The sequence below is a fragment of the Bombina bombina genome, chromosome 1 (genome assembly GCF_027579735.1).
Source record: "Bombina bombina isolate aBomBom1 chromosome 1, aBomBom1.pri, whole genome shotgun sequence".
NCBI classification, from domain to species: Eukaryota; Metazoa; Chordata; class Amphibia; order Anura; family Bombinatoridae; genus Bombina; species Bombina bombina.
Window position 1 is genome coordinate 248,655,259 of NC_069499.1, and position 24,919 is coordinate 248,680,177.

The 24,919-nt window shown below is 36.3% G+C and overlaps 1 protein-coding gene across 3 annotated transcripts in view; it reads left to right on the forward strand.

The window, feature by feature from the left end:
- Positions 1-24,919, forward strand: part of GANC (glucosidase alpha, neutral C) — a 133,928-nt gene that overhangs the window by 36,400 nt on the left and 72,609 nt on the right. For all 3 annotated transcript variants that reach the window (XM_053697920.1, XM_053697921.1, XM_053697922.1), the window contains 11 exons: positions 7,716-7,812; positions 8,148-8,328; positions 12,422-12,542; positions 14,880-15,115; positions 20,196-20,322; positions 22,121-22,200; positions 22,367-22,510; positions 22,649-22,745; positions 23,012-23,113; positions 23,974-24,217; positions 24,303-24,367. In XM_053697920.1, coding sequence (XP_053553895.1) covers positions 7,716-7,812; positions 8,148-8,328; positions 12,422-12,542; positions 14,880-15,115; positions 20,196-20,322; positions 22,121-22,200; positions 22,367-22,510; positions 22,649-22,745; positions 23,012-23,113; positions 23,974-24,217; positions 24,303-24,367 — 1,494 coding nt within the window. The remainder of the gene's footprint in view (positions 1-7,715; positions 7,813-8,147; positions 8,329-12,421; positions 12,543-14,879; positions 15,116-20,195; positions 20,323-22,120; positions 22,201-22,366; positions 22,511-22,648; positions 22,746-23,011; positions 23,114-23,973; positions 24,218-24,302; positions 24,368-24,919) is intronic.

Below are 24,919 nucleotides of genomic sequence, written 5' to 3' on the forward strand. Positions count from 1 at the left end.
ATGTTAAAGGGATAGAAAAGGTTAAAATTTAAATGTGCATGGGTGCACCTCAGTATAAAATAGAAGCATTTTTGCAACATACTTTCATTAGCAAAAGTGCTTCTACTAAATTTATTACTGTTTTACTGTGGCATACGCACATATGCTGTGAGGTCCCATGCACCAGTTTTCAAACACCACATCTTCTCAGAGAGTCAGTGGTGGCTTGTATGACACAAATTATGTCTTCACAGGCACAATATTAACCATCTTCAGCTCTCTGAGCTTGAGTACTGGTGCACAGGCCCTCACAGGATATGTGCGTATGCTACATAAAAACCGTAATAACTTTCACTAGAAGCATTTTTGCTAATGGCATTTTCTATTTCAAATTGAAAAGCATTTATGAACGTTTCAATTTTGACCTGAAATGATTATTTAATAATTCTAACAGTAAATAAGTAAATAAATGATCATAAACACAATATATGTGAAAACCATAAAATATACTTCTATAAAAAAAAAAGGTTAATGATGATGTTGATGATGTCATAAATTGTAAATTATTTGTGCATCAATAGCATTGTACAGGTAAGCTCAGTATTCAAAAGCTAGCTAGTTGCCACATTTGATAAAAAAGCTGCAGTAATTTGTATAGTCAGTTATGTAACTTCAGTTGGGAGATAATTGTATTTAAAATAAATACAAAGTTACCTGTAAAATAAATATAAACCCTAAAATAGCTACAATGTAATTATTAATTATATTGTAGCTATCTTAGGGTTTATTTTATAGATAAGTATTTAGTTTTAAATAGGAATAATTTAGTTAATATTAATATTATTTAGATTTATTTAAAAATAGGGGGATCAGATTAGTGGGTAATACATATAATATAGGTGGCAGTGGGGTCCGGGAGTGGTGGTTTAGGGGTTAATACATTTATTGTTAGAAGTGAGAGGGGGGAATGCGGATAGAGGGGTATACGTGTCAGGCTATTTTTGGGAGGCGTGTTAGGCAGTTTCGGGATATTTTATACTTTAGGTTTTTTAGGCGGCGGCAGTTTCTAAAGTGCCGTAAGTCACTGGCGACTCCAGAAATTTGTACTTACGCTTATTTCTGGACATCGCTAGTTTGTCTGACTTACGGCACTTTAGGAACTGCCGGCGCCATATATGTGATAGCTCACTGTGCAAGGTGAAACTACGGGCAGCGCAGGTTTCCACGCTTGCGCCAAAACCTGCGCCGTATATCGGATCGCGCCCAGAGTATGAAGAGTTATAAACAACATACTATTGGCATCAGATTTTATAAAATCATTAATGGTACAATGATTATGTATATGCTATGTGCTCTCTTCTTAGATACAAGTAAGAAGGCAGCAAAGGGTCTCTCAGAGTCATTAAAGAAATAACTCATCATTTTCTATAGACAATAAAAAACTGGTGGGGGTTCATTTCCTACATATATAATTAACTAATCTCCTCATTTTTAACATATAAAATCAAAACAAAACTAAAATACACCTAGATTTAGAGTTTTGCGGCCAAAGGGGTGCGTTAGCTATGCGTGTTTTTTTCCCCCCGCACCTTTTAAATAACGCTGGTACTTAGAGTTCTCTGAAGGGCTGCGTTAGGCTCCAAAAAGGGAGCGTTCAGGCATATTTTCCGCCACTTCAACTCTAAATACCAGCGTTGCTTACGGTAGCGGCCAGCTTGAAAAACGTGCTCGTGCATGATTCCCCCATAGGTTTTTTTTCAGCTCAAACTGCCCCATTGTTTCCTAACACCTGCAAAAAAGCAGCGTTCAGCTCCTAACGCAGCCCCATTGTTTCCTATGGGGAAACACTTCCTAAGTCTGCACCTAACACCCTAACATGTACCCCGAGTCTAAACACCCCTAACCTTACACTTATTAACCCCTAATCTGCCGCCCCCGCTATCGCTGACCCCTGCATATTATTTTTAACCCCTAATCTGTCACTCCGGACACCGCCGCAACCTACATTATCCCTATGAACCCCTAATCTGCTGCCCCTAACACCGCCGACCCCTATATTATATTTATTAACCCCTAATCTGCCCCCCCAACGTCGCCGCTACCTACCTACACTTATTAAACTCTAATCTGCCGACCGGACCTCGCCGCCACTATAATAAATTTATTAACTCCTAAACCGCCGCACTCCCGTCTCGCAACCCCTATAATAAATTTTATTAACCCCTAATCTGCCCTCCCTAACATCTTTGACACCTAACTTCAAGTATTAACCCCTAATCTGCCGACCGGACCTCGCCGCTACTATAATAAATGTATTAACCCCTAAAGTCTAACCCTAACACCCCCTAAATTAAATATAATTTAAATCTAACGAAATAAATTAAATCTTATTAAATAAATTAATCCTATTTAAAGCTAAATACTTACCTGTAAAATAAATCCTAATATAGCTACAATATAACGAATAATTATATTGTAGCTATTTTAGCATTTATATTTATTTTACAGGCAACTTTGTATTTATTTTAACTAGGTACAATAGCTATTAAATAGTTATTTACTATTTAATAGCTACCTAGTTAAAATAATTACAAAATTACCTGTAAAATAAATCCTAACCTAAGTTACAATTAAACCTAACACTACAATCAATAAATTAATTAAATAAACTACCTACAATTACCTACAATCAAATCAACTAAACTAAATTACAAAAAAACCCACTAAATTACAAAAATAAAAAAAGATTACAAGAATTTTAAACTAATTACACCTACTCTAAGCCCCCTAAAAAAATAACAAAGCCCCCCAAAATAAAAAAATGCCCTACCCTATTCTAAAATAAAAAGTTAACAGCTCTATTACCTTACCATTCCTTAAAAGGGCTTTTTGCGGGGCATGCCCCAAAGAAATCGGCTCTTTTGCCTGTAAAAAAAAGCATACAATACCCCCCCATCATTACAACCCACCACCCACATACCCCTAATCTAACCCACCCAAACCCCCCTTAAAAAACCTAGCACTAAGCCCCTGAAGATCTCCCTACCTTGTATTCACCCAGCCGGGTATCACCGATCCGTCCAGAAGAGGATCCGAAGTCTTCATCCTATCCGGCAAGAAGAGGTCCTCCAGAGGGTCTGAAGTCTTCATACTATCCGGCAAGAAGAGGTCCTCCAGAGGGTCCAAAGTCTTCATCCAGGCGGCATCTTCTATCTTCTTCCATCCGGAGCGGAGCGGGTCCATCTTGAAGCAGCCGACGCGGAGCCATCCTTCCTCACTGACGGACTAACGACGAATGAAGGTTCCTTTAAATGACTTCATCCAATATGGCGTCCCTCGAATTCCGATTGGCTGATAGGATTCTATCAGCCAATCGGAATTAAGGTAGGAAAAATCTGATTGGCTGATTGAATCAGCCAATAAGATTCAAGTTCAATCCAATTGGCTGATTGGATCAGCCAATCAAATTGAGCTTGCATTCCATTGGCTGATCGGAACAGCCAATAGAATGCGAGCTCAATCTGATTGGCTGATTGGATCAGCCAATCGGATTGAACTTGAATCTGATTGGCTGATTGAATCAGCCAATCCAGATTTTTCCTACCTTAATTCCGATTCCTATCAGCCAATCGGAATTCGAGGGACGCCATATTGGATGACGTCATTTAAAGGAACCTTCATTCGTCGTTAGTCTGTCGGTGAGGAAGGATGGCTCCGCATCGGCTGCTTCAAGATGGACCCGCTCTGCTCCGGATGGAAAAAGATAGAAGATGCCGCCTGGATGAAGACTTTGGACCCTCTGGAGGACCTCTTCTTGTCAGATAAGATGAAGACTTTGGACCCTCTGGAGGACCTCTTCTTGTTGGATAGGATGAAGACTTCGGACCCTCTTCTGGACGGATCGGTGATACCCGGCTGGGTGAATACAAGGTAGGGAGATCTTCAGGGGCTTAGTGTTAGGTTTTTTAAGGGGGGTTTGGGTGGGTTAGATTAGGGGTATGTGGGTGGTGGGTTGTAATGTTGGGGGGGGTATTGTATGCTTTTTTTTACAGGCAAAAGAGCTGATTTCTTTGGGGCATGCCCCGCAAAAAGCCCTTTTAAGGGCTGGTAAGGTAATAGAGCTGTTAACTTTTTATTTTAGAATAGCGTAGGGCATTTTTTTATTTTGGGGGGCTTTGTTATTTTTTTAGGGGGCTTAGAGTAGGTGTAATCTTTTTTTATTTTTTGTAATTTAGTGTTTGTTTGTTTTTGTAATTTAGTTTAGTTGATTTAATTGTAGGTAATTGTAGGTAGTTTAGTTAATTAATTTATTGATAGTGTAGTGTTAGGTTTAATTGTAACTTAGGTTAGGATTTATTTTACAGGTAATTTTGTAATTATTTTAACTAGGTAGCTATTAAATAGTAAATAACTATTTAATAGCTATTGTACCTAGTTAAAATAAATACAAAGTTGCCTGTAAAATAAATATAAATGCTAAAATAGCTACAATATAATTATTCGTTATATTGTAGCTATATTAGGGTTTATTTTACAGGTAAGTATTTAGCTTTAAATAGGATTCATTTATTTAATAAGAAATAATTTATTTTGTTAGATTTAAATTATATTTAATTTAGGGGGGTGTTAGGGTTAGGGTTAGACTTAGCTTTAGGGGTTAATACCTTTATTATAGTGGCGGCGAGGTCCAGTCGGCAGATTAGGGGTTAATAATTGTAGGTAAGGTAGCGGCGACGTTGGGGGGGGGGGGGCAGATTAGGGGTTAATAAATATTATTTAGGTGTCGGCGATGTTAGGGGCAGCAGATTAGGGGTTCATAGGGATAATGTAGCTTACGGCGGTGTGCAGTCGGCAGATTAGGGGTTAAAAAAATTATTAGAGTGGCGGCAATGTGGGGGGGGCCTCAGTTTAGGGGTGCATAGGTAGTTTATGGGTGTTTGTGTACTTTAGAGCACAGTAGTTAAGAGCTTTATGAACCGGCGTTAGCCCAGAAAGCTCTTAACTCCTGACTTTTTTTCTGCGGCTGGAGTTTTGTCGTTAGAGTTCTAACGCTCACTTCAGCCAAGACTCTAAATTCCGGCGTTAGGAAGATCCCATTGAAAAGATAGGATACGCAATTGGCGTAAGGGGATCTGCGGTATGGAAAAGTCGCGGCTGGAAAGTGAGCGTTAGACCCTTTCCTGACTGACTCTAAATACCAGCGGGCGGTAAAAAGCAGCGTTAGGAGCCCTTAACGCTGGTTTTGATGGCTACTGCAGAACTCTAAATCTAGGCGAAAGGAAATAAACAAAGAGGGTATGTTGCACTAAACCAGAGAATCAGTCAGAATAAATCAGATTAGGTGCCAAAAAGCAAACATGGTTTATATTTTATATGCATATATGTTCGTACATAAAGATGTTTTAACAGAAATTTTTTTTTTATTACCCTAGAAAGTCCTGTACTGTTACTCTACTATAACTGGGGCCAGGATTTGCCGCTCCATAGATTACTAGATAACATTAAGATTAAAGGGACAGTCAGCACCAGAATTGTTGTTGTTTAAAAAGATAGATAATCCCTTTATTACCCATTCCCCAGTTTTGCATAACCAACACCATTATATTACTATACTTTTTACCTCTGTGATTAACTTGTATCTAAGCATCTTCTGACAGCCCCCTCATCACATGACATTTTATTTATAATCTATTGACTTGCATTTTAGCCAATTAGTGCAGTGTCTGCCACAAGCCACGGGCATGATCACAATGTTATCTATATGACTCACATGAACTAGCTCTCCCCTGTTGTGAAAAGCAAATAATAAAACGTGATAAGAGGTGGCCTTCAAGGGCTTAGAAATTATCATATGAGCCTTCCTTCTTTCAACTAAGAATACAAAGAGAACAAAGCAAAATTGGTGATAAAAGTAAATGGAAAAGTTGTTTAAAATGACATGCCCTATTTGAAACATGAAAGTTTTTTTTAGACTTAATTGTCCCTTTAAACTAGCCATAGAATAAAAACAAAAGTTATACAAAATATCTTTTGTAAAACGACACCAGTAAAAAAGGGAGTCAAGTAGAGGTGTAAGCAGTTCAGCCAAGTAAACCGTAATATGCTCCATTTTGTGAGAAAACAAAAGAAAAGATGAGCACTTGGCGAGATTAAAGTGACAGTCTACTCCAAATGTTTTATTGTTTAATTCCATTATTACCCATTCCCCAGTTTTGCATAACTTTATAATAATACACTTTTTACCTCTGTGATTATCTTGTATCTAAGCCTCTGCAGACTGCCCCTTATCTGTTCTTTTGACAGCTAATGTATATAAAAAAAGTGGTTTATTGACTGTGCTGTGACTTATTAAAGGGAAAATGTTGAAACAATGATGCTTAGTTTTAAAGCAGAGTTATCCAACCTTAGATCTGAGAGTTACAGTGTGGCTCACTACTGTTTTTAACTCCTCATCAAACCACTTTCCACAAATTTTTTATTTGTTATTGAACCATGGAAGTTTTTTGCAGTACTGGGAGCTGCATAATGCTGCCAGTTAATCCACATGTTGTTGTGATATAATAAGGCGCCTTTCAAAATCATAGACTAGTCATTAACGTATCTCTATATGCAACATGCAGAGTTCTCACAGTTATAATTGGTGAAGTATAATAAAATAACGTCAGATGCGCCTAAAATGAGGTGTAGAATATATCAAACTGTTCCCCCACATATATCAAAAATCCTAAACTATAAAGAGATAAATAAAAATGTTAATGTGAAGTGATAAAATAAATTTGTGCAATGAAGTACAAATTCATAAAATAAAACAGTGTCCACAGTGCTAAAGCTGAAGATTGCAAACCATCAATGCAAAATTAGTCATATTCAGAAAGTCCACACTAGTGTAAGGATGTATAGAGGTCCCCAGGCAGCAAAACTCCTTCCAAATGTTTGATTGGCCAAACACACGATCTGCAGATAAAAAATAAGAGAAGAGGCGCCAAATAGTGTGTATTGTATGGGTAAAAGGCAGCACACCCCAATATACAGCTTCTACTTACAGGATACTAAGCACTTGATAAGTGCCACAAATGCCTTCTGAACAATTAGCAGCTGTCCAGCAAGCTGATCCAGGCAGTCGGTCCCTCCGGATTGGAGCTGTATAAGTGAGAGATAAAAAACAAGGGCACCACAATAGTGTATATCAGTGGGTCTGGAAGCTATATGAACGACAAGGTGATATACTCACAATATGTCAGGCACTTGATAAGTGCCACATCAAGTTATCAAGTGCCTGGATCAGCTTGCTGGACAGCTGCTAATTGTTCAGAAGGCATTTGTGGCACTTATCAAGTGCTTAGTATCCTGTAAGTAGAAGCTGTATATTGGGGTGTGCTGCCTTTTACCCATACCATACACACTATTTGGTGCCTCTTCTCTTATTTTTTATCTGCATAATTGGTGAAGTGCTTGCTTCTTGTCTTGTTTTTCCTGGAAGAATGTTGTGTTTCATAGCCTGTGTGTTTATGTAGGTTTTTGGCCTTTTTGTAGTTAATATAATTAATATATTTTGTTTTAATTAATATATTGTAAAATATAGAACATTTAATATATTTTAAGAATTTGCATTGAGTTATATAGAATAATTAAAAAAATAATAATATTATAAGAATGTCAGTCATTCCTAAACAGTTTTCCAAATAATTTAACACATTTTAGGATAACAGCCTCTTTTGTTTCTTATATCTGCACAGGGCCAACCTCTGTGGGGCTGGATTTTTCATTGTATGGATTTGAACATGTTTACGGGTTACCAGAACATGCTGACTCACACAACCTTTCTGATACCAAGTGAGATGCTTAATTCCATTTCTTTCATTTGATTAAGTTTTAAAAGCAGAAGAAAAAAAACAGTAGATACTCGAGTTGACAAGTAAGAGAATCCCCTTTGCAGGGGTTAACATATAACTTATTAACACTTGCAAGGGGATTAGAGTATTTTATTTTACCATTAAATTGTCCTTTTACAATATCACTTTCATGGTATTGTTTATTATAAAATATATTTGTATTTTATCTACTCTTTCAGACAGAGTACTACACTTGATTTTTCTTCATACAACATTGTTGAATGAACGTCTAGAACTGTCTTTGTGTTTGTGATTTTAGCTTGCTCTTACTTTCAGGGATGATGAGGCTTACCGGCTATACAACTTGGATGTGTTTGGCTACAGTATACATGATAAGATGGGTATATATGGGTCTGTACCATTGCTCTTGGCTCACAAAGCTTCTCAGACATGTGGAATCTTCTGGCTCAATGCCTCTGAGACACTTGTTGAAGTCAAAACCAAAGAAGATGTGCAGGTTAGTAGAATTAATGGAGAGAAGAGATCTTTAAATATATATATATATATTTAATTATTTTATTTTTTTAATACTTAGAATTACAGCTAATGGTCAAACATAAAATATGCTAATGCAGAGTTAATTGTCCTGCTCAAAATTTACACCAGTCTATCAAGTAAGGTCAGGAGTAATAGATTCTTATTGGTGCGCAAAATACCCCTTGCACAAACACCTATCTGCTCCCAAAAACAGATAGAAAATGGAAAAGGAAAAGTGTAACAGTTTGGTGAAAGTGCGCAAGCAGCAACAGGGGATTGATATATAACTAATAAAAAAGACAAATGCTATCTAAAATCAAATTATATTTAAAAAAATCAATATATCAATTTGTAGATAAAATATATAAACATTTATTGTTATAAACACAGAATGTTCAATGTTACAAATCTATGACCGGTCATAAACAATTTGATTTAAAAACCTTCTTGATAAAATCTATAAAGTTGGCAAAACATGTTATTAATATTTATTTTCTTGAAGATGCAATGATATTACACCTAATAATGAACTTAAGAAGCATAAATATGACTAAAATGACAGAAATATTAGCGGTGCACCACTCTTTGATTTATAAAATACTAATAAGATTTGTCACCATTCCACGTTAAATGAAAAAATATCGATTTAATGTGCTTGATCTATTGCACAAATATCCAAAAAGTCACACTGTTGGGTAAAGTTGTTGGTATATAAGTTAGATCGTATCTAAATAACTTGTCCCATATAGTGTTTAGTAGTTCTTCTGGTATGTGTTCCTGCGTACTTTTCGGTTAATACAGGGTAGCCTGTTTAGCAAGATGTGATAGCTTGTAGGTGGGTTGTGTGTTTCACTCGCACTATCGGCTTCTTTACCTCTAAGTGCCTGCCTGTCTGTTTGTGGGTATGTCTCGTCCACTCACCGTCTGGCACAGGTAGCGTTGTAGCCCCACAGATAGTCGGTGATGTCACACGCCCGTCCGTCCTCCTCAGAAAGTAAATCCATCCGGGTAGGAAAACCTCAACTCTGCGCAGAGCGTATTTGATGTTGTAGAAAGGAAAATAAGTGCCAATGCAATCCTTTGCAATCCTTGGTCCCTTTAGGTGTGTTATGTTAGACAAAGTTAAGTATATGTCCGTGATGCAACCATCAATGCGTTTCACCACTTGTCGTGGCTTTCTCAAGATGGTTTTAATGGACTTAGTATTGTGGAAGGTATATGGCTATTTGGTGACCATCCGTATTAGGGTTAATAAAATGTATATTCTACAATTCTAAAAACAGCTGGAATATAAAGATTCCATACTTATGTATGATAGATCAAAAACTAATGTTTACATAGAGTATATCGGATGTTATTTTAAATGTGCTAGATACCATTCTTTAAAGAAACCAACTCTAAAATCTAAATAAAAATATAAATATATTATACATTATGTATAGACATTTGGATTTTTCTATAAAATGAAATATTCAACATAAATCCGATAGGTGATTTATTATGTGATTCACTGCTATATGTATCTGATTTTCGTAATGACAAAAAAATTTTTTTATGAGTAATATGCACTAAATGGTATAGAATCTACACCTATATGTACTAAATTAATAAATATAAGTGGAACTGATTGGTCAGTTGTTACGGATAATTACTGATTATATGATATCTGGAAGGACCTACTGGTATATATTCCTTTATTAAATACCAACTAGAATGTTATAAACAATATGAGGTAATCAAAAATTAGACAACTATGAATTTGTTGTTAAATTGATATTGATCTTTAAATCATATTTGATTAGATCTCAATAATAGATATAGATCTTAAATCAAATATTGGACATGTAAAAATCTAAAATATATTATATATAGTATAAAATATTGTCTAGTCTAAAATAAAGGGGTTGAGGTCCAATTCGGAATTCAAGCCCTTGGGGTATAACGTTTGTAACTCATATATGAGTTCAGCTTCTTTCCGTAAGAGTAGGCGCTCATAATCTCCCCCCCGCCAGGGTTTCCTGATTTTACAAATACCCCAATATTTGAGATGTGCATTATTATTTTGATGCCCTTCATTTTAGACTAGACAATATTTTATACTATATATAATATATTTTAGATTTTTATATGTCCAATATTTGATTTAAGATCTATATCTATTATTGAGATCTAATCAAATATGATTTAAAGGTCAATATCGATTTAACAACAAATTCATAGTTGTCTAATTTTTGATCCTTGATACCATTTACTAGATATTGTCTTTAATATTTTTTATATATTTAGAGGAATACCTCATATTGTTTATAACATTCTAGTTGGTATTTAATAAAGGAATATATACCACTAGGTCCTTCCATATATCATATAATCAGTTATTATCCGTAACAACTGACCAATCAGTTCCACTTATATTTATTAATTTAGTACATATAGGTGTAGATTCTATACCATTTGGTGCATATTACTCATTAAAAAATCCATATAGCTATAGATACATATAGCAGTGAATCACATAATAAATCACCTATCGGATTTATGTTGAATATTTCATTATATAGAAAAATCCAAATGTCTATACATAATATATAATATATTTATATTTTTATTTAGATTTTAGAGTTGGTTTCTTTAAAGAATGGTATCTAGCACATTTAAAATAACATCCGATATACTCTATGTAAACATTCATTTTTAATCTATCATACATAAGTATGGAATCTTTATATTCCAGCTGTTTTTAGAATTGTAGAATATAAATTTTATTAACCCTAATACGGATGGTCACCAAATAGCCATATACTGTACCTTCCACCTTAATAAGAACTCACCAATTCCACCTTAACAAAGCAAACTATTGATAAAGAGGTTTAATTGCTAAACCAATCAGGGACTACCAACAGATTTATATAGACAATACTAAGTCCATTAAAACCATCTTGAGAAAGCCACGACAAGTGGTGAAAAGCGTTGATGGTTGCATCACGGACATATACTTAACTTTGTCTAACATAACACACCTAAAGGGACCAAGGGTTGCAAAGGATTGCATTGGCACTTCTTTTCCCTTCTACAACATCAAATACGCTCTGCGCAGAGTTGAAGTTTTCCTACCCGGACGGATCTACTTTCTGAGGAGGACGGACGGGCGTGTGACGTCACCGACTATCTGTGGGGCTGCAACGCTACCTGTGCCAGACGGTGAGTGGACGAGACATACCCACAAACAGACAGGCAGGCACATAGAAGTAAAGTAGCCGATAGTGCGAGTGAAACACACGACCCACCTACAAGCTATCACAGCTTGCTAAACAGGCTACCCTGTATTAACCGAAAAGTACGCAGGAACACATACCAGAAGAACTACTAACCACTATATGGGACAAGTTATTTAGATACGATCTAACTTATATACCAACGACTTTACCCAACATTGTGACTTTTTGGATATTTGCGCAATAGATCACGCACATTAAATCAATATTTTTTCATTTAACGTGGAATGGTGACAAATCTTATTAGTATTTTATAAATCAAAGAGTGGTGCACCGCTAATATTTCTTTCATTTTAGTCATATTTATGCTTCTTAAGTTCATTATTAGGTGTAATATCATTGCATCTTCAAGAAAATAAATATTAATAACATGTTTTGCCAACTTTATAGATTTTATCAAGAAGGTTTTTAAATCAAATTGTTTATGACCGGTCATATATTTGTAACATTGAACATTCTGTGTTTATTACAATAAATGTTTATATATTTTATCTACAAATTGATATATTGATTTTTTTAAATATTATTTGATTTTAGATAGCATTTGTCTTTTTTTATTAGTTATATATCAATCCCCTGTTGCTGCTTGCGCACTTTCACCAAACTGTTACACTTTTCCTTATCAAGTAAGGTCAAAATTGTGTCCATATAGTGTATGTTCATATTATATGTGACTGAATACTATATAAAAAAATGTTATTTGGCTTTGTGAAATGTTTGATTTGGTGTTGCTTAGATTATATCTCACTGGCTTTTCTTTCTAAGCTTGCTGTTTCCTCTTTCATACTAAATTTTCAGAAGCAGAGGTTTATGAGACGTACAGATGTTAGGTGGATGTCAGAGAGCGGGATAGTGGACATTTTCTTGTTGATGGGCCCTGCACCGCAGGATGTGTTTAAACAGTATGCACAACTGACAGGTATCTAGTATTCTGATGTGTAATAATATTTAAAAAGGAACATAAAACACCTTGTAATTAGACTTTTCTGTACACTTGCAATAGATTAATATACCAGTTGAGTGTTGAAACTTTCACCACCATTGGTTGCTTTATTTGGAAGACCTATTTGTTACTAGAGTAGACATGGATAGCCAATGTCATTTTGTTATAAAAATGTAATTTGTTTTGCAGTATTTTATTTTAGCACCCCAAATGGTTAGGCTTCCAAAGTCTGCAGTCTGCACTTACATTTCTCGTAATGGAATAACCCACAATTTTCAGAGTTAAACTAAAGGAAATGGGACAAAAATATATAAGTATATTGCATTTTCTTCACATCATTAAATATTTTATATTATATATCAAAGTCCTAGCTAAGAGGTCAAATCTCTAAGCAGATTTTAAGGCTAGAAGATGTTCTATGGTGCAGAAACATGATAGCTGCATACAAGCAACACAAACAACAAGCTAAGTATAGAGACCACATAAAAAGTGCATTACACAGACATACCATGTTAACTGCTGGAAGCAAAAAGGTGCTGTAGTATATTGCATTTAATGAGGTGCAAGCCACTTTAGCAGTGTTTCACTTAAGCCCTTTTTTAGAGTCAATTGTATTCCATCTGTGAGGCATGAAGCAAAGGGAGTGAGTCTTGTGCAGGTACCAAGTGCTTTTTTCTTCAAGTGGAAAAGTGAGGAACTGATCACAGCTCACACCTGACAATTACCCCATGTTCTAGAACTGCCTCAGTTTCTCCCACATGTTCTGATTTTAACATATTTGAGCCTGCACTCCTAAGGCTGTTTTCACCAAGCCTTAACCTATATCTACTCATCCTGTCTTGGAGCTCCATGAAACGTTTAAAGGGACAGTCAACACCAGAATTTTTGTTGTTTTAAAAGATAGATATTACCTTAATTACCAATTCCCCAGTTTTGCATAACCAACACTGTTATAATTATACACATTTTACCTCTGTAATTACCTTGTATCTAAGCCTCAGCAGACTGCCCCCTTATTTCAGTTCTTTTGAGAGACTTGCATTTTAGCCAATCAGAGCTGTCTCCATGGTAAATTCACGTGCATGAGCTCAAAGTTATCTATATGAAACACGTGAACTAATGCCCTCTAGTGGTGAAAAACTATCAAAATGCATTTAGATTAGAGGCGGCCTTCAAGGTCTAAGAAATTAGCATATGAACCTCCTAGGTTTAGCTTTCAACTAAGAATACCAAGAGACCAAAGCAAAATTGGTGATAAAAATAAATTGGAAAGTTGTTTAAAATTACATGCCCTATTTGAAACATAAAAGTTTTTTTTGGACTTGACTGTCCCTTTAAGTCTAATGCTGGGTTCTGAGAATTTACTGCATCTGTGTGTGACAGAGAGAGTATGTATCTGTGTGTGAGAAAGAAAGTGTATGTGTGTGTGTGAGCGAGGAAGGGAGAGTGAGTGAGTGTGAATCTCTGCATGTGAGAGAGTGTGTATCTGTGTGTGTAACAGAGATTTTATCTGTGTGAGAGAGAGAGTGTATCAGTGTGTGTGTGTACCTGTGTGTGTGGGAAAGAGAGAATGTGTATCTGTGTGTGTGCGAGAGAGAGAGAGAAAGAAAGTGTGTGTGAAAGAGTGTGTATCTGTGTGTAAGGAAGGGGGCGAGTATGTGTATATGTGTGTGAGCAAGGGAGAGAGTGTGTGTAGCTGTGTGTGAGAATTTGTGTTTCTGTGTGTGCGAGAGAGTGTATATCTGTGATTTTATGTGTGTGAGAGAGACAGTGTGTATCTTTGTGTGTGTGGGAGTGTATATCTGTTTGTGTGCATGAGAGAGTGTGTATCTGTGTGTGCAAAAGTATGTGTATCTGTGTGAGAGAGTTTGTATTTGTGTGTTCATGTTTGTGTGAAAGAGAGTGTATCTGTGTATATCTCTGTGTGTGAGAGAGAATGTATTTTTTTGTGTCTGTTTCTACTTTTACAATAATTTTACATTTTGACTACAGATTTGCGCACACATTTTAGTCACTTGGACAAATATTGCACTGGTGAATTTTTTTTGCGCACACTGCTCCAAAAAATTAGAGGGGACATTGGTGCAAATGAATCATGATACTGAGAATGGGACTTACTGATTTTAAAGTATAATCCCTCTAGCCCTATTTATGCCAGTTATATGCCCAAGTCTACTGTGTTGCCAACCATATGCTCAGGTGAATTTGAATAAAATGTAACTCTTTATTTATATATTTTTTTTAAAGTAACACATTTTCGATCACTTTACTTTTCCTTGGAAACTGCAAGTAAAAAAATAAGATTTTTTGCAGGTACCCAGGCATTTCCTCCAAAGTTCTCTTTGGGATATCATCAGTGCCGTTGGAACTATGAGGATGAGGAAGATGTGGAAGCTGTGGACTCTGGCTTTGATGAGCATGGGATCCCCTATGACGTCATCTGGTTAGACATCGAACACACAGAGGAGAAAAGGTACTTCACCTGGGATGAGAAAAGATTTCCAAATCCTATTCAGATGCAAGAGAAACTGCGGGAGAAGAAGCGGAAGGTGAGGGAATTAGATGGAAATGAAATACCATCTAAATAGGTAAACAAGCACAGCAATACAAACAATATTTATGTATACCATTTTAATTAGAGGTAAAGCTTCCTAGACAGAACAGTATTGCAAATACAGACATTTGCCAACCATAAAAAAATTTCATATTCAGTGGCATCGCAGTAAGAGACTTCATAGGAGGCTGTATCACATGAAGTAAAATAATATGCAAAAACAGACTTAAAAATGTTAAAGATTGAAAAGAAGTCCTTTACTTCAGAACTTGTACCAGTAAAAAGGAAATAGTCTGCATCACTAATCAAAATGTATTAAAGGGTCTAATTTAAACAAATAATATATGTGCACATATATTTACAAAACATTTACTATTAACAGTCATTAATTCTTCCAAAATATTATAAAAATAGTAGCATTCATGCACTATTGCAGTAACGTTATAATGAAACATAAACCATCTCCTAATCAATTATTTTTAACTGTCCAGGTCTTATATATTATCACTTCCCTATATATTACACTATTGCAGGGTTCAGCTGAGTACTTAAAGATACATGGAACTGAAGTGACACAAAACTACATTAGATCCACTGTCCTAATAGCCAGCAGCAACATTTCCTTAGTTATCCTAATCACACTCTGGAGAGATGCAGGGGAGGAGCTATGCTGCAGCGAGTTAAATTACTATAAACACGAGGAGACACACAGCAAACACTCAGTGCAGCTGATCTTACTGTGTGCTTATGCACAGCACTGGACTAGGGAAAATAGATTTTTGTATTATTTAGTCTGACAGCAGTTTTCATATTTTTGGATTGAGTACTCAATTAAGGGTGGAACGCTAACCAAGCTCTTACCAGAAGCAGTATTAAAATGGTACTATAACTGATTGCCCAAGTGGCACAATTCGTTAGTTAATAATTATATCGGCTATACTGCATAAACTGGCTTCCTATGGTTATGTCAGTTATCAAATACTATTTTACTAATAGGAATGAGCAGATGTGAAAAGGGAGTCAGTAATATATACTCTGAGCCTCAATGGGCGGAGCATAACACCGTAATATAATGAAACAGTTATACTGTAGAACTACCGTGTCTCTATACCACGATTTAGTGGCTGATTAAACATTACTCCATAATAGTATATAGTGGACCACGGGGTTCAAATGTAGTAGAATAGGTTGAGTGGTATACTCCCTAAAGTAGCTTCACATTAGCGTACCGGTTGTTCGAGCTGAATGTACCCACACTAAAGATCTATTTCCCAAAGTTACGGTGACACCATTTGTCTGCCAAAATCATATTATAATAGTAAGATGGTTCTGCTAAGTATAAAGACAAATAACATACTGATTTCCTAAGTAAAAAGTAACCACAGCCAAGATTTATGTATTTAAGTTACGGCGACACCATTTGTCTGCCAAAATCTTATTATTACAACAATAATGTAAGTTAAGCTAAATAAGGTCACATGATATGTTACTGCAGCAAGTTAAAAAAAGAATACGAGAGAGACTACTACTTCCCTACTTCTCCTGACTTGTTTCGCTCTGAGGCTTTATCAAAGGGTAGTCTCCAGTCAAATTGAGAATCCCTTTTTTGGTTACATGAGCGGGGATCCAAAAAACACGTTTTGGGAAAACACCCCTTAATCATGTGATAAAAATGTCATAACCTCAGTCCCCTTTATAGTGGCTTACTTGCTTTAACTCTTAGTGGAGTGAATGCAATTTAAACAAAGAATAGTGACATCTAGTGGATAACAAAGGTTAGAAACAAATATACATTTGAAGCATAAAAAGAGAACCCACAGTATCGATAAAACCTTTTAACATTATAACATTGTATAATCTCATAATAAGAGGAAATACTCGCAATTAACACCTTAATGAGTATAAATAAGATGAACATAGTTATCTTAGCTGAATTAATATTATTAGTTAAAAAAACAGACACAATTATTTACCTGTTCATCCCCTTAGGTTCAAGTGTATCAAGATGAAAAATCCAATAAGTTTAACGTTGTTTTAATAACAATTCCAACTCTTTAGGTTGCATGTATAAGCTGTAATGTGATATGTAAATATTGCCTAAAACAAATATAATATTGTTGTTTACACTTGGTCTTTTCCCATCTCCAAGCTGTCCCATTTCTTTCCTAAGATACGGTAAGTCCACGGAATCATCAATTACTGTTGGGAATATCACTCCTGGTCAGCAGGAGGAGGCAAAGAGCACCACAGCAAAACTGTTAAGTATCACTTCCCTTCCCACAACCCCCAGTCATTCTTTTTGCCTGCGGTGCAAGGAGAAGGTGAAGTTTTTGGTCTTCTCTGCATACCCTGTCCAAATTTTACAAAGTTGATACTTTTGCCTCAGCTGAGGTTCTTTTGGGAGAAAGGTTCTTCAAGCGGTGGTGCCTTCTGTTTAGGTTATCTGTCTTGTCCCTCCCTAATCATCAGTGTCCTCTTGCTTGGGTATTGGTTCCCAACAGTAATTGATGATTCCGTGGACTCACCATATCTTAGGAAAGAAAACAAAATTTATGCTTACCTGATATATTTCTTCCTTTCCAGATGCAGTGAGTCCACGGCCCGCCCTTTATTTTAAGACAGTTATTTTTAAATTTAACCTCAGGCACCTCTACACCTTGTGTTATTTACTTTTTCTCCATTTACCTTTGGTCGAATGACTGGGGGTTGTGGGAAAGGAAGTGATACCTAACAGCTTTGCTCCTGCTGGCCCGTAGTGATATTCCCGATAGTAATTGATGATTCCGTGGACTCACCGTATACGGAAATAAATTTATCAGGTAAGCATAAATTATTTGTTTTTATGGATGCAAATATTCTGAAATCCAAACTATTCCTAAATTCAAACCTTTTCTGGCCCCAATCAGTTTGGATAAAGAGTTTTGTATCTGTATTTAAAGTGATGGTAAACTCTACATGTTTTAAAATCAGGTCCGAAATCTAAGCAATATTTTATATGGACTTTAATTGATCACTTCTAATAAGGATGCGCTGTAACTTACTTTTTTATCTCTCCGTGCCATCTAATACCCCGTGCTCCGGCCGCCCACTTTGAAACTCATATTTTTTGTGAGCTAACGGTTTGAACTATTGGGGCCGATTTATCAAGCTCCGTATGGAGCTTGATGCCCCTGTTTCCACCGGAAACAGAAGTTATGAAGCAGCTCCATAACTTGTCCGCCTGCTCTGAGGCCACAGACAGAAATCAACCCGATCGGGTTGATTGACACCCCCTGCTAGCGGAATCTTCAGGGGGAAGCATTGCACCAGCAGTTCACAAGAACTGCTGGTGCAATGATAAATGCCGACAGTGTATGCTGTCGACATTTATCGATGTGCAGCGGACATGATGCGCTACTTCATATCATGTCCACTCGCACTATGATAAATCTACCCCATTGTCTAATCGACGCTCTAGCTAAAAAAAATATGAGTTTTGAAGTGTGTAGCCGGAGCACAGGGTATTAGAAATGCACGGCTAGATTTAAAAGTAAGTTACAGCGCATCTTCATTATTAGTGATCAATTAAAGTCCACCTAAAATATAGCTTAGATTCCGGACCTGATTTTGAAGCATGTAAAGTTTACCATCACTTTAATGATCCTTTAATGACACTTTTCTGTTACAAAATAGTAACCGGATTTGGGGAATTATTATTTTAGATTATTTGTAATTTAGTAAACAAAGAAAGGCAAGTATAATGTGGTTGTATAGGTAGATGTAATGTATTAGCAGCAGGAATAAGTAAGGTTCTTAAGCCACTTTATAGATCTCTAGTTAAGCCTCATCTAGAGTATTGTGTGCCATAGCTCCTGAAGGATGTAAATAAATTGAAATCAGTTAAAAGGAGGGCTACTAAAATGGTACTTAAAAATAAAACTTACAACGAAAGGCTTAATGACTTAAAGAGAGAGTCTACTTGAAAATTTGTATTATTTAAAAAGATAGATAATCCATTTTTTACCCATTGCCCAGTTTTGCATAACCAACACTGTTATAGTAATACACTTTTCACCTCTGTAATTACCTTGTATCTGCCCGGTATTCAATGCTTTTTACAAACTTGCATTTCAGCCAATCAGTGTTAACTCATGCATAACTCCACTGGAGTGAGCACAATGTTATCTATATAGCACACATGCACTAGCACCTTATAGCTGTTAAAGCTAATAAAATTTCCTGAGATAAGAGACAGCCTTCTAGGGCTTAAAAATCAGCATATGAGCCTACCTAGGTTTAGCTTTCAACAAGGAATACCAACAGAACAAAGCAAATGGGAAGATAAAAGGGAATTGTATCTGAATCATGAAAGTTTAATTTTGACTTTACTGTCCCTTTAAATATGTATAGCTTACAGGAGAGAATGGAGAGAGTTGATATAATAGAAACTTTCAAGTATATTAAGGGGTCGATTTATCAAAGGCTTCGCACCCCTACGACTGCAGGTTCAACTTCTCACAAGAGAACATGCAATCCGTATTTAACAAGCAGCGATCATCTTAGGTGGCGAATTTCAATCTCCCCGGTCTCTTCCGACTGGGGAGATTGACAGCTCCTGCCCACGTGTGATTGGCTGTTCGTGGGCAGGAAGTGGCGTTGCACAAGAGCACAAAATTGACCCCCTTGTGGCTTAAAGCTGAGGCTGTAAGTATTTTACACAAATAGAGCAACGCCAGAACAAGGGGTCAAACTCTCAAGATTAAGTAGTAAAGTTAAGATAATTTGTGTATGCACAGAAAAGGTAGTTGATTTATGGAATAAACTTCCATTGGAAAATACAAAATCTGTGTGGGATTTCAAGAATGCCTTGGATAAACATAAGGTTTAAGGCTAGCCCACAAACTAATTAGCCTTACACTTTATAAGAAATTTGTGCAGACTTTTTTTGGCTTCTGGTTCTTATTTGCCATCAAAATCTATGTTTCTGAACACATTAACATTGTACATATATTGCTTGAAATAGTACTGCTCGATCTTCAGTGCTAGGACTTGTCAACTATAAATGTCAACTATAAATCAGTTTCTTTTAATTTCAGCTTGTTGCCATCTCAGATCCTCACATTAAAGTTGATCCAAGCTATACCCTGTACACTGAGGCCAAAGAGAAAGGATACTTTGTGAAAAAACAAACAGGACAAGACTTTGAGGGAATCTGCTGGCCAGGTCAGAATAGCGTTCTGTGTTACCTACAGGGGCAGGAGTTACAGGGTGGGATGTTACTACATTGTACTGTCTATTTGTCTTCTCTTTAATTTTTTGCTAATGATTCATTTGACCTGTTATATTAAATTGTATTTGAATAGCTACTTTACCTTTATTTTGTCATTTAAATATCTATTTTTGCCTGTTATCATAACCTATAAGGGACATTTTAATACTGTGGTATTGTCTATAGGAAATCTGTATACAAGAGGAAGTAGAGTAAATCAGTCTTGCAGTGAGGGGTGAGAGAAAGATCCCAGCCCATGTAAAAGGGTGTTCCTGCAGCATTTTTAAATACATCAAACTCTGCTTGTATGAGTACATTGTCCCTTTAATTGGAAAACACAGCAAATGGTTATTTTTTTATTTTGTCACAATATAATCAATTCTACATAGGGCTAGATTACAAGTGAGGCGCAAACAGTTTTGCGCAAGCGATATTGTCTTTTCGCGAGCATTTTTAATTGCACTGATATTACAAGTAGAGCGAAAAAGCGATATCGCTAGCGCAATCCTTACCGCAATCTCAAAGCTGTGGTTTTCTTTGTTCTCTTGGTATCTTTATTTGAAAAAATAAGAATGTAACCTTAGGAGCCGGCCCATTTTTGGTTCAGCACCTGGGTAGCGCTTGCTGATTGGTGGCTACATTTAGACATTAATCACCAAGCTGTACCCAGGTGCTGAACCAAAAATGGGCCAGCTCCTAAGCTTACATTCTTGCTTTTTTAAATAAAGATACCAAGAGAATGAAGAAATAATTATAGGAGTAAATTAGAACGTTGCTTAAAATTGCATGTGCTATCTGAATCATGAAAGATTAATTTTGACTAGACTATCCCTTTAACTGTTTTCCAAAATTAAAAAGTTGTACAAAGCACTTAAAAAAAAGAAAATGTCTATATATGTATACATATGTATTAATGTATTATTATGTGTATTTATTTATTTACAGACATATATACACATATAAATACTTTATATATGGATACATATTTTTCATGTCGGATATATGCACATATTACAAAAAAACATGTTAAAGAACATTGAAAATATTTAAATATTTATATTTTCATGTTGCGTTAGCGCTATTGCGAATATGTCATGGTGTTTGCACAAGAGAGTGGGTGTCATTTTTCAACTTTTTTTTCTCTATTGACTTCTATGGGGGAATGCAAAAACACAATTGCGATTTTAAAATTTTAACTTTAAGTGCGATTTGGGTTACAGGTAGCGCAAAATAAGTTGTTTTTTTTAACTTGTAATACGAGCGCAACCTGACTAGTGTAAAAAGCTTAACTCTAGCGGAGTTTTCGTAATTGCCACTTGTAATCTAGCCCATAGTGTTTTAACTATACTCCCTAAGTTTAGAGCGTACTCATTAATGAAAATCATTGCTTCAATACATGTGTGTTTCAAATTTGATATGTCTCCGGAAATTTTAATTATTAGTGAATATCTATAAAGTAAAAGAATAATTAGAGACCATGTTCTCCTCTGTAAGTACACACTTAAAATTACAGTCATGAGCAGAGACCCCAACCTTTTATATCAATTAAACATGGTATGTCATTTGTATACAGTCACACATGTAACAATGGGAGATAAAATTGTAATCTAACCCTTATGGTAATGCAATTTCAACTCACATTTTATATTGAAGTTGAAAAATAATAGTTTCATGTGTAATTCTTCAGAAGACAAATAACCAAGCTTGGACGTGACCTTACAGTGTCCTTTTTTGTCTCCTCTCTTGGATCAGGCACTTCCAGCTATCTGGACTTCACTAATCCTGCTGTGCGGGACTGGTATGCTGCTCAGTTTGCACTTGATAAATACAAAGTAAGTCCTTAATGAGAAACAAATAAACATGCAAATCAAACAGTCCTTTTAAAGATAGCACAGTATTTGAGTGCAGTGCCACAAATGACATAGCCCATGACATCATAATTAAGTTAACCAATATTACTTGTGACTCATTTCCTATGTACACTCGCTTGTGTTCTAGGGCTCAACAGATATTCTTTTTATTTGGAATGATATGAATGAGCCTTCTGTCTTTATGGCCCCAGAAAAGACCATGGACAAGCATGAAGTGCACCACCAGGGCTGGGAGCACCGAGATCTCCATAACCTTTATGGATTCTACCAGGTGAAAGAGAGACACACTCAGAACCAGGGACACTGTTTGCAAACTTAAGAACAGGGAAAGCAAATGCAGTGAATACATTTAAAGCACTAAATAGCAGTGGGAAATGTGTATCATACTTTTATTCCTTCTATACCATAGCAAATGTCCACTGCTGAGGGACTGACCCGTCGCTCAGGGGGACAGAAAAGGCCCTTTGTCCTGACAAGATCTTTCTTTGCTGGTTCCCAGAGATATGGTAAGTGCCACTGTACACTTGTCGAGTCTGATTTTAGAGTTTGGGCAGTAGGCTCATCCAGTAGTGTCTAATTAGAAAAGATATTGACTAAATGTTATGTAGATTGAAAACTAAAGATAAATAGAGTATAAGGTGTTACAGCAAGAAGGAATTTATATGCCTAAAATAAGGAAATGTACATCAATTATTTATTTATGGTGTTCTGCCTAGTTCTTAGTCATGATTTAAGGTGTAGCATTATAAAAAAATATTCTCTCCCTTTTTAGGTGCTGTATGGACTGGAGATAACATAGCGGAGTGGGATTACCTGAAAATCTCTATCCCAATGCTGCTATCTCTTAGTGTGACCGGAATCACCTTTTGTGGGGGTAAAAAAGCAAACACAATGGCACATAACTCATTCTTTGTTTTATCACTTTGTCAACCTATGATATTAGCAGTACTGTGTCTAATAGCACCCTCTTGTCTGTATCACTGGGTGACCCTGTGAGAGGGGAAGCACAGACTCTTTGCCACACAGCACCTCCCTGTTCTTGAGAGAGACGTCTGTGTCACTGTGTACGTTTCTGTCTATATCACTGTCATCCTACAACTATACATTCAGATCATATGTCCCAGATCATCCTTCTATACAGACTGCATGTAATATATCACCAAGCTGTCTGTGTCAATAAGTTGAGCAGTTAAAGGGACAGTGTACACCAATTTTCATATAACTGCATGTAAAAGACACTACTATAAAGAATAATATTCACAGATAATGATATAAAAATCCAGTATAAAACTGTTTAAAAACTTACTTAGAAGCTCCCAGTTTATCACTGTTGATGAGGTTATCCTGGGACAACCAATGAAAGTGGCTGGGAAAGCAGGTAAAAAAGGCCCTCCCTGCATATGAAAAGACAGATTACACAAACAGGAGCCAGCAGGAATTTGTAAACATGTGTGTACTTCTGATACTTTGGGGCTTGGTAAAGAGTCTAAAAATAAGCAAAACTATACATTGTTACAAACACACTCCCAGATGGGCTTTATAAATAGATCATCTACAAAACATCCATGCAAAGAAAAATCTTTTAAAATGGTCATATTTCACAAATAAATGACGTGATAGATTCCATGTTACATCACAGAATCTGTGAGAACATCTCACCTATATCTCTGTCACCATTAGAAAGAATGGCCAGGGATCTTGTTTCTCACCACTATCTACCATTTGGATTTTCAGCTGATGTTGGAGGCTTTGTTGGTGACCCAGAGCCTGAGCTCCTTGTTCGCTGGTACCAAGCTGGATCTTTCCAGCCCTTTTTCAGAGCTCATGCCATGCTGGGCAGCAAGCGTCGTGAACCCTGGCTATTTGGTGCTGACAACACATGTTTGATCAAGAATGCAATAGAGGAACGCTACAAGCTGCTTCCATATTGGTACCTGCTCTTCTATCGAGCACATATATCTGCTGAACCTGTCATGAGGTCAGTATTAGTTTGAGGATAGGCTGCTTAAATTGAATTGTGCATCAGAGTAAACTTCCTCACTCTTTCTCCCTGTCACACACAGACCTCTATGGGTGGAATTTCCCAAACAGAAGGAAATCTTCAGAGTGGAAAACCAGTATTTATTGGGTGAGATGTGTTTTCTTTTTCATGGAATTGCCAACAGTAGGACACAAACAACTTTGACTTCTTATGAACAGCTATAAACTATTAATCTGTTTTAAAAAATATAAAATATATATCCTTTTTTTTATTTAATGCCTGTAAGAAATGTCACCAGAATCATCTTGGCTTGGCCCTATACTGGCAATGTTGTTAAAAAAAAAAAAACACACTGCATATTTTTTTTTTTTATAATTTTTGTGTATTTTTCCTCAGTTGATGGGGTTATGCAGACAAGATCCCACATTGCTTTAACCATTGAACTGTAGATACTCAGTACTCAGCTATGGATGATAACCATGTGTCGTCACCTGGGGTGCTTCTTTACAGGCACATATGTGGTGGGAGTGGTTTTCAGTATCACCTGGGCAATCCGGTCACCAATCCAGAAACCCCTGACACCCTATTTGAAAGTAAATTTGGGGTATATAGTGTAAACACATTTATATAAAAATAAAAAATACACACTTTTTTTTATAAGGTAATATAAATGTGTATTTATTGAGTAGAGGCTCATGG